A 12,988-nucleotide genomic window follows, 5' to 3' on the forward strand; every position below is an offset into this window, starting at 1 on the left:
TCGCTTGGCGGCCCCTGGTGGGATTTACGGCAGCGCTGGGAGGGGTGAGGGCGGGCGGTCAGGGCGGCGGGTGCCGGAGCGACGGCAGCGGCCGCGGCCAGAGGAGCAATAGCAGCCGTGGCGGCCACGGGGCGGGGCGCGGCGGTCAGGGACCGCGGCCGGGGCTGCAAGCGGCGGAGCGGCGCGGTAAGGCCGGGCCCGGGGCAGGCGGGGCCGCTCCTCCTCGGCCCGCGGGCCGGGCCTTTGTGTCGGCGACCCCGGGCGGGCTGGAGCCGCGGCGGAGGCCCCGCCCCGCGGCCGGTGCGGACGCGCTGGTCGGGCTGGGCGCGGGCGGGGCGGGGCGCGGCGACGGCGGCGGCGGGGGGGAGGCCTCGGGGCAGGCCCGGCAGCAGCCCGGCCGCACCTGCCGGTCGGGACAAAGGCGGCCCGGGGCCCGGAAGCTCGCCGCGCCGCTGCTCTTTCCCGCCCGTCGCCGGGCGGCCTCAAAGCTGTCAACGTTTCCTTTAGCCCGCAGAGCCGGTGACAGGTCGGGCGAGCTCTTCTTCCCCTGCGCCTCTCGAGGCCTCCTTTTTGTGTGTGTGTGTCTTGTGCGTTGGGCCAAAAACTCTCCCTCAGGAGTTTTTGGTTGTGGTTTTTGGTCCCTGCCCCCCCTTCTTTCCGTGTGATTGCCTAAACCGAATTATTATTATTATTATTTTTTGTCGGTGAGACATTTATTTAAAGGTTTGGGGCGCTTCAGCTTCTCATCTACCACGAAAGGACTAATCGAGTTTGTTTTTTCTTTTAAACTGTATTTTCTGGTTTTAAATGTATTTTTCCGCCTCAGTTTTTTTTACTCTCTGAAAGAGAAATGCCTTGCTATTAAAAGAAAATAATTTTGATTTGAAAGAGGAGGTTAAAAAAATACAAAAATTCCTGGAAAACAAATGACAAATTCACAATAGAGTGGATATGGAAATCCTGGGAATAACTGTAGAAGTGTATGTTGGTTCAAGCTATCTTAATCCAAACTTTTCCAGAATGACTTTACAGCCAGGCACAGTAGAATACACATGTTGTTCCAGCCCTTAGGAGGTCGAGGCAGAAGGAAGGCAAGTTTCAGTCCAGCTTAGGTTACATAGTGAGACCTTTTGCCGGTCAACAAACAAAAGGTGGTTTTAAGTGTCGTTCTCCTCATTTAGTAGTATTCCTTTTCCCAAATATAATTCAGAAGCCTGTTGGACTTGGTATAGAGATTAAGTAATATAGTTTTTGCTTTAGTAGTTTTTAAGATCCCAAATGAAAGATTAGAAAGTATCCTCTTTTATCTTTGACCTGGCTTTACTTTGTTGCCAGGTTGGCTTTAAGTGTATGCTCTCCTGTCTAGTCTCCTGGGCGAGGGGAGTGAGGAATAGTATATTTTGAAGAAATGTCTGGGATCAAAACAGTAACAAATGTGTATAATCAAAGGCACCAGTGGGAATGGAAGAATCCACGACTTTTTCATTAGAGTATAAAACTGAGCTCAAGTAATAGTGCTTTACCAAACTCCCCAAGATAAGTAAATTATGTATCTGTATAATAGACCATTATTAGGGCATCAAACATCAAGAAGAATGCCGCCTTGGTAACCTGTAAGTGAGAACACAGTTGCAGACTACATGGTTTCTATCACTTTGTTTATGGAAAAGATCGTTGAGCTGGATTGGAGTTCAGTTGGTAGAGTGCTTGTCTGGTTTATGTGTGAAGCACTAGGTTCAGTCCCTCAACATGGCAAAAAATTGGGCATGGTGGCATGTGATTGCAATCCTAGCATTTAGCCTGCAGAGGCAGGAGTCGCAGAAATAAGGTTCCTGAGTTCCACACTAATTAGGAATGTATGATACCCTGTTGCAAAAAAAAAGAAAGAAAGAAAATCACCAACAAAAGACAAGTGAGGCATAAATATTAAAGGCTTGAATGACAAACACGGGTGGTTTTTTTCCTGTAGGAAATATGATTATAATTACTTGCTTTTTTTGGCCTTTGAGTCATCTTCTTAACGGAGATTTTTTTGTTTTAAGTGTGTGTTGTAATATTAAATATTACTAAGAAACCCAGAATACTAAAAGGTAGTAAGTTGTCAGATATTTGGCTATACTAGCTACTTGCACAGTTACAACTGTGTGAGTACTTTTTTTTTAAACCTGTTTTGTATGTGTGTCCAGGCATTGTCTTCCTGTGTTGCTTTCCACTTTTATTTATGTTGAGGTCTACCCATTTTCATTTCACATGCATTGTATGCCTTCATGTATGGCTGTGCACCACTTGTGTGCCTGGCGCCTGAAGAAACTAGAAGAGGGTCCCCTTGAACTGGATGGTTATAGCTCTCATATAGGTGTGAGAAACTTAATCCAAGCCCTTTAGAAGAGTAGCCAATGCTCTTAACCTCTGAGCCATCTCTCCAGGGCTTAATTTTTAAGACAAGGTCTCTCATTAGACGTGGAACCTGCTGGTTTGGCTAGCGGTCAGGAAAACCTAGTGACCCGTCCCCTCAGTTCTGGGGCCACAGGTCTCGACAGCTCTGCCCAACTCACATGTGGGTGCTGGTGATCTGAACTCCGGCCCTCGTGCTTACGCGGCAGGCACTTTGGCTTTGCTATCTCGCCAGACGGCTCAAGTATTTATTGTCCACTGGAAGCATCCACAGGCATTGTAAGACTTGTGGATTTTTGACTGTAAATTAGGCCATCCTTACATCTAGAGTTAAAACTCTAGAATCATTTATTTTCTGCTTATAAATAAATAACGAAGTGATGCTTAGAGACTTTAAATTACAACAACTTTTGCTTTAAACATCTCATGCATTTTCAATACGCTTATTTTACTTGCAGCATTTTTATAGGATGGGTCTACAAAAATAAAGAGGAGTCAGTTCCTGTGCCAGGGAACTCACAGAGTAATTTAATCTATGCTGTTTCTTCACTGTCAAAGGTGTAGGTGCGCTTTACAGTTTTCATTCTTGATTTGTTCTGTTTTGAGATGACCTTGAACTTCTCACGCTTCTGCTCCCACACCTTAGTGCTTGCTGTGTTACATGTGTGCACCACCATGCCCAATTCCATGTGGTCCTGGGGATTGAGCATTGGGCCTCCCACCTACTAAGCAACTGCTCTTCCAACTTAGCTGTTTGCCTAGTTTTCATTAAAGATGAAGAAATAGGTGTGAGAAGTAGTCATTTGGGTAGTGTCAAACAGATAGTTGGAGGTGGAAGGTCTGCAGACCCACTGTTTCTTCCACTCTGCATGTACGCTTTGGATAGGAAAGGTATACTTTGGATAAGAAAGTTTGAAAACCATCCTTCCCGTGCATCTTTTTCTTGTCTTTTGAAAGTGTATTAACAATTAAAGTATTTTGGCTATGTCATCTAAAACTACAATATACTTGGTACTAATAATTTACATAATTTTTGTCATTTGCTTTCCAGTGCATTATAAAAAGCAGTAATTTTGAACTGCTAAAGTAATTGAAGCCCTGCTAAACTTAAATGTTGTGTGTTTCCAGTGCATATAGAACCTTTGGGAAGACATGTTTTTCCCTGACTCTTGGGGGAGGGAGGAAGCATTTGTAGAGCTTGCTCTCATGAGCCGTTCTTGGTCTGTTCCAGCTTGCCAACACTGGGTCACATGTGAGCCTCCCACATGGGCTCACTCTCCATCCCAGCTGTGTGATTGAACCCTGCTCTTATTGACTAGGGGGCACTTGGGCAGGCATGCTTCATTCCTGGAATTGACAGTCATTTCATGTGAGTAAAGGTGGAACTCAGTGAGACATTTCTAAGCATGTGAAAGCATTGGGTTTTTAGATGGAAGAAATGTCAGGTGCACCTGAGAACTGATATGCCTGTTTCTTTTTCTTTAGCAACTCTATTCGAATGTTATGTTTTCTGTCTGTTCATACTCATTTATACCCTTGTTTCCCTTTTCTCTGCCTTGTTCTTCTCTTTCAGTTCTGAATAAACTAACTGAATAAGCACTTAATAAAACCCTACCTTCTTTCACTGGCTTCATTTGGCCTTCAGACATAATGAGGAGATTGGCTTTTCGAGGTGCTGGTTGTGCTCTGGTAAAGCTGGTAAATTACTGATCATCTTCACCCTTTTCTCTTTCTGTCATTCTTTCCCTTCCCTTCCAACCTTCTGAAGGTTTGTAATTCTTCCTCTCCTGTGTTTATCAGTGTTTCCAAGGGTTAGACCTTAATTTCATTAACTTGTGGAATTGTGACTAGGTAGCAGTCTTTTACAAAGTAAACAATAACAGAACCTGGGTATTTGGGGTCCAACTTTGTTAAAAACTTTTAACCACTTCTAGTCAGTTTCAAACTAATATCCTTGGTGACAACCAAAGCCTACATGATCACTGTAGATTGTTTTTAAAAATGTGTGGACTTTAGCTCAAAGCAACAGATAGGAGACCCTTTTGTTTTTTAGTTGCTTAAGGGATTGTTTTGTTCCTTGTTTCCTGGAGATCCCAGTTTTTCTCTCTGTAGTGCTGGCAGCCAGTGCTCTACTGTTCTTTTTTGTTTAGCTGCAGTGTCTGAATTTCCTGAAACCAAATGTTGAGTGAAACTGGTTCTGCTGTAACTTTTACCTTTAGAAAGGTTCTTTGAAATTACAATGCACCATTTGATACTGCTGTTAAATTATAAAACCATTTTAGGACTTCCTGGGTCTATACTCTTTAACTGTAGTAAGTTATTCCAGTGGTTGCATTTCTTATATTATAGTCAAATGTGAATGTTGTATAAAGTTATATTAAGAATAGTTTCTTTTTTTTTCAATATGAGGCACTGTGTAGCCCTAACTGGCCTAGAGCTCAGTATCCAAGGCTGACCTTGAGCTCACAGAGATCTGCCTGCTTCTACCTTTTTAAGTGCTGGGATTAAAGGCATGCACCACCATGCCCAGCAAAGAATAGTGTCTAATGAGGGGTAGGGAGATATGTTAGTGGGTTAAGTACTTGCTGTGAAAACATGAGGACCTGTATTTAGATCCCTAGCACCCACCTAAAAGTCATGTGTGGTGGTAGTGTCCATAGCCCCTCACTGGAGGGGCAGAGACAGGTAGGTCTCAGGCACTCACTGACTAGGCATTCTCCAGGTTTAATGAACAACCCTTTTTCAAAGAAAAGTAGACAGTGTTGAAGGATGACATCTAATATTAACCTGTGGTGCACTTGTGAGTGCATTCACACACACACTCACTCACTCTCTGGATTAGAGATGGCTTAGTGTTAGAGTGCTTTTCTATCATGTGTGAGGCCGACATTAAGTCCCTAGTACTGTAAATAACAAGAAATACCAAAAGCCAGTAACAGCCTAAAGCCAAGAGCAAATGTTTATGTGCTTCCCAAATGTCCACACAGGTACCTACAAGCTAATGTATGTAACATGTTCTTCCAGATCATCTAGTGAGGCTTGAAGCTATTTTTCACAACCTGTGAATATAGTGTCCATCGGGACAGAGCACAGATTGCTAGTTCTCCCCAGATATAGCGAAAATCACATTGTTTCACAGGGGTATTTTTTATGAGTGGAGAATTCATTTCTAGGGTGCTTGTACAGTGCTGGAAAGTTTGCTGCTCCACCCCCTGTTGCAATGGCCTTAGGAACTGCTCCTTAGTTTTGTTTTCCACACTATGGTCCACTTAGGAGATGGGTATAATTATAGGACATACAGGAGAGCCAATGAGGCTGCTTGTAATGACCATAGAGCCTTTGTACATGCTGCTTATTTGGCTGCCTCAGGGTCTTAGAGATCAGTGTTTTCCAGCACACTGTTAACGACTACACTTGGGGCGTGGAGAGAGGGCTCAGTGGCTAAGAATGCTGGCTGCTGGTCCAGAGGACCTAGGTTCACTTCCCAGCACCTTCTTGGCAGCTCAGAACCAGTTGCACATCTGATGCCCTCTTCTGGCCTCCTGTAGCATCAGGCACACGTGTAATGCAGATACATAACACCCATATACATCAAAAACAAAATTTTAAAAAATGCAAGCCCCATTCAGGAAATCTGGGGCAAGAAGTGGTTGAGTAACTTAGAATTATTAGCATATAAATGTGTATACTTATGCCAAATTTGCCCTATCAGAGTTTGATAATGTAGCAATCTGATAAGTCACAAAAGAATGTAGAACTAGTTAAATCCCTCTGGAATAAACTGTCTTAAATGAACCAGAAGTTTCTTGGTATATACCTAGCTGAGAGTCTGTTGACATTGTTGAAGATTAAACATAAGCACTTGGCTAATTGTTTCTTATAGAAGAAGTTGGATTCCATGGGTTCCAAGAGAAGAAGAGCTACCTCCCCTTCCAGCAGTGTCAGTGGAGACTTTGACGATGGGCACCATTCTGTGCCCACCCCAGGCCCGAGCAGGAAAAGGAGAAGACTGTCTAATCTTCCCACCGTTGACCCTGTGAGTTTCTGTCTGCTCCCCATGGTGTGCCTACACTTCCTTCTTTGAAGTGCTTGAGCTGCCTAGCTTTCTTTTCCATCTGGTTTATTTCTCTTATGAAAAGTATATTTAGCCACAAGTCTTAACAGTTGTAGTGTAATATAGTGAGATATCCACCCCGCCCGCACCTGTTGCACTGACCACACCCATTTAGGCATGGTCACAGGTGCGGATGTGACGGGAAGGCTAGGTCTGGGGTCCCGAACCTGAGCTCGCTGTCTCTTGGTTCCAGTTGGGTCACAGAGAGCAGCCTAGGTATGGATCCTTGGAGTTTGAACTTGGGGTCATCAGTTTCTTATGTAAGTGCCTTCTTCCTGAATAAAAGTAACCTTTATTTAACAAGTCCCTTGTATCTTAATTTGTGCATCTATAGTGCAATTTAATATTTTGAAATGGAAATATCAAGGGTTTCGTATTATATATTCATTCAGCAAAAATTGTGTACCTGTCATGTGGTGAGCACTGTTCAGGTCATTGTTATGTGGGACAAGCTCCATTTTCACATGGAGTTCAGCGTGTAATATAAACAAATGAATATAAACAAATTCCTGCCTTAGACTCTTGAATGCTAGAGTTAAAGTTGTGTGTCCCTGTGCCCAGCTTAGATGACTTTTTAAGAATGGTTTTCATTATTTTATGAGTATGAATTTTTTGCCTGAGTATATGTAAAGGCATTGTGTCTATGCAGTGCCCTTGAGGCCATAAGAGGGTGTCAGATCCTGTGGGCTTTGGGTTATTAAGTTGGATTATTTTTAAACAGGAGAATGGTATGAATCAGTGAGCTGACTTAGTTTAAAAGAAAATGACAGTCAGACATGGTGATGCCTGCCTGTGGTCTTAGTGGTAGGGAATGGAGGTGAGGCACACAGGTGTAATAAAAGTTTCAGACCTGAGAGTACCATGTGTTTATTTTGGTGTTGTGAGACAGGGTCTTACTCTACAACCCCAGCCGGCCTGTAGGTCACTGTGTAGACCAGGTTGGCCTTACAGTAGAGCTATCTTCTGCCTCCCAAACAATATTTTAAAGACTATGTCCTTTAACCATATTTCAGACTTGGGATCCCATTGTGTAATTTTGAGGGTTTTCCTTTTTCCCTGTTTTTCTTTTATGGAGATTTTTTTGATGTTGTTTTGTTTTTTTTTTAAGAATTGTTGATAATCTTTAGGTCTTCGTTGGATTTTGATGATTTTTTTTTCCTTTCTTCCTTTGTGTAGATTGCTGTGTGCCATGAACTCTATAACACCATCCGAGACTATAAGGATGAGCAGGGCAGACTCCTCTGTGAGCTGTTCATCAGGGCACCAAAGCGGAGGTGCGTTGGGGAATGCTTACATACAGTGGGAGGGTGGGACCCAGGGTGGGACCCAGGGTCTGCAGGTCAAGTGTTTGGTAATTGAGTTTTCCTTCATAAGGAATGGTCTAAGTCTGGGATTCAGTTTAGTCTTTTGTTTCTATCTGAGTTTCGGTCTTACTCGTCAAGATATGTATTTATTATTTGTTTGCAGTATTGTACATGTGGAGAAGTTGTGTTAATTGATATTTTGCCTTCTACCCTGTGGGTCCCAAGGATTGAACTCGGGTTGTTGGACTTGGTGGCAAGTGCCTTTACCACTGAGTCATTTTGCTTACCTGAGTGCCATGCATTCTCTATACATGTTACATAATGCTTTTAGAAACTTGATACCACAAGCCAGGCGTTGGTGGCGCACGCCTTTAATCCCAGCACTCGGGAGGCAGAGGCAAGAGGATCTCTGTGAGTTCGAGGCCAGCCTGGTCTACAGAGTAAGTTCCAGGACAGCCTCCAAAACAATACAGGGAAACCCTGTCTCGAAAAACCAAAAAAAAAAAAAAAAAAAAAAAAAAAAGAAAGAAACTGATACCACAGTTTACAGATAGGAACTTCCACAAGTTCTAAAAGATAATCAGAGTTCAAACTCATATTATTCTATGACACCTGTGTTCCTAACCATTATGTTACATAAAGGAACATTGAGTTGGTGTATTCAATCATAGCAGAAAAGGTATGGCCTGGACCTGGAGAGGTCGTTCAGGGAGTGAGAAAGTGTACTGCTTTTCAGAGGGCCCAAGTCTGGCAGCTCAGAGCCACCTGGAACTTCAGTTCCAGGGGATCTGACTTCCTCTTCTGGCCTCATGGTCACTGAATTCACATGCACAAACCCACACGGATAAGTGTACACATCATTAAAAATACAACATTAGAGAAAACGTATGCCCCTCTGCTGGCTGCCCTCTCTCAGCCCACTGGCACTGAGAAGTGCAGATACAGCCTTAGAAGCTGGAGCACTGTTAGCTTGCAGTTTTGAAGATGTTGGCCCTGTGCCTAAGGAACTCTGAAATACATGTTTCCTCAAGGTTTCATGCCTCAGCCTCCTGGATACTGGGATTGCCACACCTCCCTGGGAATCTCTTTTTGACACTTATTTTGGTGACTTTAGACTGTATTAAGGTTTGATTGCTTGTAATAATGGCTGAAACAAAAGAGAAATTTCTTTTGTATTAGTAGACCTGTTCTGCAAAGTCTTCAGGGACCAAGTCCTGTGTGTCCCTGTTCTTCTGTCTTTGGGGTATCATCATGTTCTAAGGTGATTCCCTATAACTACCCTCAGATGGCAGGGAAAAGAAGGCCGCATTATGGATGTGAGCTGAGCAGCGCACACCTTAGATTTTGTGTTGGCTAGAAGATAATTGTAGGGCTGGGGAGTATGGTCTGTAGCTAAGAAGAGAGAATGGCTTTGGAGTAGTTAGCAGACCCTGCACATCAAGGTTAGTGTTTCTTAATGTTCTGGTTTAAACATTAAACATTGTCTGTTCTTTGTGGTCATAGTATGTCAAGGCGCCCTTACGTATTATAGGAGGAGAAAAGCTGTTACAAAAGAATATGCACTACACAGAACTATTTATGTTAAATTTTGTTTGCATATGCCTGTGGAGAAAAGTTTGGATGAGTTTATAAAAACACTGTGTTACTGAGTTTGGATCATACCTTTTTTTTTTTTTTTTTTTTTTTTTTTTGGTTTTACGAGACTTGTTTTCGAGGCTGTCGGTCCAGCCCGGTCTCAAACTCACAGTGATCCGCCTGCCTCTGCCTCCCAAGTGCTGGGATTAAAGGTGTGCGCTACCACCGCCTGGCCTGGATCATACCTTTTATTTTGTTGTTTGTTTGTCTTTTGCAGTACTGGTGGATGAACCTAGAGCTTTGTACATGTTAGGCAAATACTTTTAAGCCTGAGCCATATTCCCACCCTTTTATACTACTGTATATGTTTGATTTTAATGAAAATCTATGTAAGGCTATGCATTTTGAAAGTAAAGGATCCCTGTTTTGATCATGACCCATGTAGCTCATGATCCTTTTATTTTTTGGTCATTGTGGTAATTCTTTTTGTTTTTGTTTTTGTTTTTTCGAGACAGGGTTTCTCTGTGTCGTTTTGGAGGTTGTCCTGGTCATGTAGACCAGGCTGGCCTCAAACTCACAGAGATCCACCTGCCTCAGCCTCCCAAGTGCTGGGATTAAAGGCGTGCGCCACCAACACCCGGCTCATTGTGGTAATTCTAAAATTGTTTGTGAAGCACTTTCTTGCTTACCTTCTTAGGTACATGTCCTTAGTGGATTCTCAGTTGTTTACGGATATTGTTGACCTACAAACATGAAAGGTTATTTTGGTCCAACATTATCGAGAAAGAATAGACTGTTGGCCCAAATGAAGAGAGCCATCTTGGATATCAAATTATCATGGTCTTAATGCTTATTCTGAGAAAGTCCTTCAATTCCACCCAGCTGTATCAATATTAGGCCAAGATGGTCCTTTGTTGTTACCCTTGGATACAAGCCACCTACCTGACATGGATGCTGGTTACTAAACAGTGTGCCTCTAGAAGAGCTGGAAGCACTTTTAACTGCTGAGCTATATCTGCAGTCCCAGCATTTTATTTTATACTTTATTAGCATCAAAAATACTTGATACGAGTCTCTGGAAGCTAAATTTAGTTCTCATCCTTAACAACTGGTTAAGTTCCGATGCCACTAGGTGAGGTTGAACAAAGGGGGCCTCCGTAGGGAGGATGAGAGGCAGAACTGTCTAGGGTTTTGTGCTGGAGCTTTCATAACACAGGGCGTTGAACCTAAGTGGATAATGAAAGGAACCGTGTTTGGGAGAGCAGTGCTAGTGCTGGTCAGTCATGTGGGAGCTGAGTGAGGTGTAAGGAAGGTGTCCACAGGGTGTGTAGCCCTGCACAGACGGAGTTCCAGGTCCAAGCAGGGTGAGATCTTTGTGGGTTGGAAGTAGGACAGCAGTAAGAATTTATTATGTGCAAGAGAGCAGTCAATATATATCGTTATATTGAGTAGGTTTCTCAATACTTGACAAGGGGAATGTGAGTACAGAAAAAAAAACTGGAATGATCCCTTTGTTGGATTAGGATTCCCTCCTTCCTTCCTTCCTTCCTTCCTTCCTTCCTTCCTTCCTTCCTTCCTTCCTTCCTTCCTTCCTCAAGATAAGGTTTCTCTATGTAATAGCCCTGGATATAATGTAGTCCTCAAACTCAAAGAGATCCACTTGTCTCTGCTCCTAAGTACTGGGATTAAGCATGCATGGTTTCTAATATATTTAGGTACAGAGCTATTTATAAGCATATCTATAATCCCTAGCTCTTTCCATTGAGACAGCATGAAATTAACAACACCCCAGTAAAAATGAGCACATATAACACTTACATCTTATTTTTTTCAATGCTACTTAGCATTTTAAGTTGTCTGAATTTCTTTTTTTTTTTTTTTTTTTTTTTTGGTTTTAGAAGACAGGTATTATTTTGGAGGCTGTCAGTCCAGCCTAGCCGCGAACTCACAAAGATCCGCCTGCCTCTGCCTCCCAAGTGCTGGGATTAAAGGTGTGCACCACCGCCTGGCTTTTGGGGGGGGGGTTCTTAAAGAAATACCTGATTTTCAGAGCGGGACAGGGATGGTGCCAGGAAGTAAACAACTGGAAAGTGATAACATTTTAGACAATCATAGGAAATGAATACTGTCAGCTGAGTGTGATGGCTCTTACTTATATTCCTGTCATTCAGGAGACTGAGGCAGGTAGATCATGATTGGGGTGCCTGCCTGAACTACATGGAAGTTCTAGGCCAGCTTGGACTATATAGTGAGACCTTATCTCAAAACGTGAAAACAGAATATAGAAGCTACCTTAAAAGAACACCCACTGGCCAGACGTTAAAGTAGTTTGATATTAACATAGGCCACATGTGGTAACATTGAGAGGCGGTGGTTCTCTCTGAGTTCCAGGCCAGCCTGGCCTACATAGTGAGATGCAGGACCCAGGGCTAAATAGTTGAGGCAATAATTGTTATTATCATAATAGTCTTCAACCCATTTCCTGTTGTAGGAACTCAGGAATTTGTATGAAAATAATGAGTAAGTTAAAAGTATGATTAGGAATAGGCTTTCTGAAGCTGTCTCCTCATAAAGTACAAACGGAAGGGTAGAGAAGCCTGGCAGACACTGCCATAATCAAAGGAACCTTATCAGTGTATAGCACAAGACAAAACCATGTGCCATCGGGTAAGATAGAGATTAAACCCTAATGGCCACGGCATTCTTTGAATGTATTAACTTTTTTGTTCTATATCTAAAAGGGAACTAAATAACATATTGGGAAATAGAGAAAATAATCACTCAGATCATTTTTAGGTTTGCTTGCTTTTTGGAACTACTTTAGAAAAAAAGCCAGAAAATATTAATATCCATGAACCCCAAGAAATTAACTTAAAACTTCTTATAATTGCCTGTGTGTCCCTTTTAAGGCTATAACTGCTATCAATAGTCTAGGTTTTCCATCTTTTTTCTCCCACCTTGGTATTGTTGAGGATTGAACCAGGGAGGGCCATGTTCATGCTAGGCAAGCACCCTGCCTCGTAGTTACATCCCTAGCTCACTATCTGAACTTTGTGTTTATAATTCCTATAACATTGTATTTGGATGTAGCATTTGATAAGCATCTTTCTCCTTTGTACCTTTATTAGTTGATTATGAAGCACCATAATAATACAGTACATGACAAGAAAAACGTTCTGTGGTCACTAAGTGGGGAAAGGAAGCTCTTTTGGTATTTTTTTTTTGTTTTGTTTGAGACAGGGTCTTATATGTAGCTCCAGCTGTCTTGGGACTCACTTAAAGTAGATCGGGCTGACCTCAAACTCACAGATACCCACCTGTCTCTGCCTCCTGAGTGCTGGGATTAAAAGTGTGTGCCAAACACTTGGTTCATTGTGTAATTTTGTTTTTTGTTTTTTGAGACATTGTTTCTCTGTGGCTTTGGAGGCTATCCTGGAACTAGCTCTTGTAGAACAGGCTGACCTGGAACTCACAGAGATCCTCCTGCCTCTGCTTCTCAAGTGCTGGGATTAAAGGCGTGCGCCACCAACGCCTGGCCATTGTGTAATTTTTATAAAGAACTTTGAATTTTGTTTTAAGCTATTTTGGAAACCAGAAAATG

General features: G+C 42.7%; 1 protein-coding gene across 24 annotated transcripts in view; it reads left to right on the forward strand.

Moving 5' to 3' along the window:
* The first annotated feature begins 54 nt into the window (after window positions 1-54).
* The window catches only part of Pbrm1 (polybromo 1), a 90,617-nt gene continuing 77,683 nt past the window's right edge, over window positions 55-12,988 (forward strand). For 6 of the 24 annotated variants that reach the window (XM_040747809.1, XM_040747822.1, XM_040747823.1 and 3 more), the window contains exons 1-5: window positions 357-526; window positions 3,626-3,763; window positions 3,968-4,092; window positions 6,278-6,430; window positions 7,685-7,782. In XM_040747809.1, the coding sequence (XP_040603743.1) occupies window positions 4,045-4,092; window positions 6,278-6,430; window positions 7,685-7,782 (299 nt within the window). In that variant the 5' untranslated portion in view covers window positions 357-526; window positions 3,626-3,763; window positions 3,968-4,044. Of the gene's footprint in view, window positions 187-356; window positions 527-3,625; window positions 3,764-3,967; window positions 4,093-6,277; window positions 6,431-7,684; window positions 7,783-12,988 lie in introns of those variants that run through there. The other 18 variants (XM_040747824.1, XM_040747825.1, XM_040747829.1 and 15 more) reach the window with 11 other exon arrangements.

Source organism: Mesocricetus auratus, unplaced genomic scaffold (genome assembly GCF_017639785.1).
Source record: "Mesocricetus auratus isolate SY011 unplaced genomic scaffold, BCM_Maur_2.0 Super-Scaffold_100006, whole genome shotgun sequence".
Taxonomy (NCBI): domain Eukaryota; kingdom Metazoa; phylum Chordata; class Mammalia; order Rodentia; family Cricetidae; genus Mesocricetus; species Mesocricetus auratus.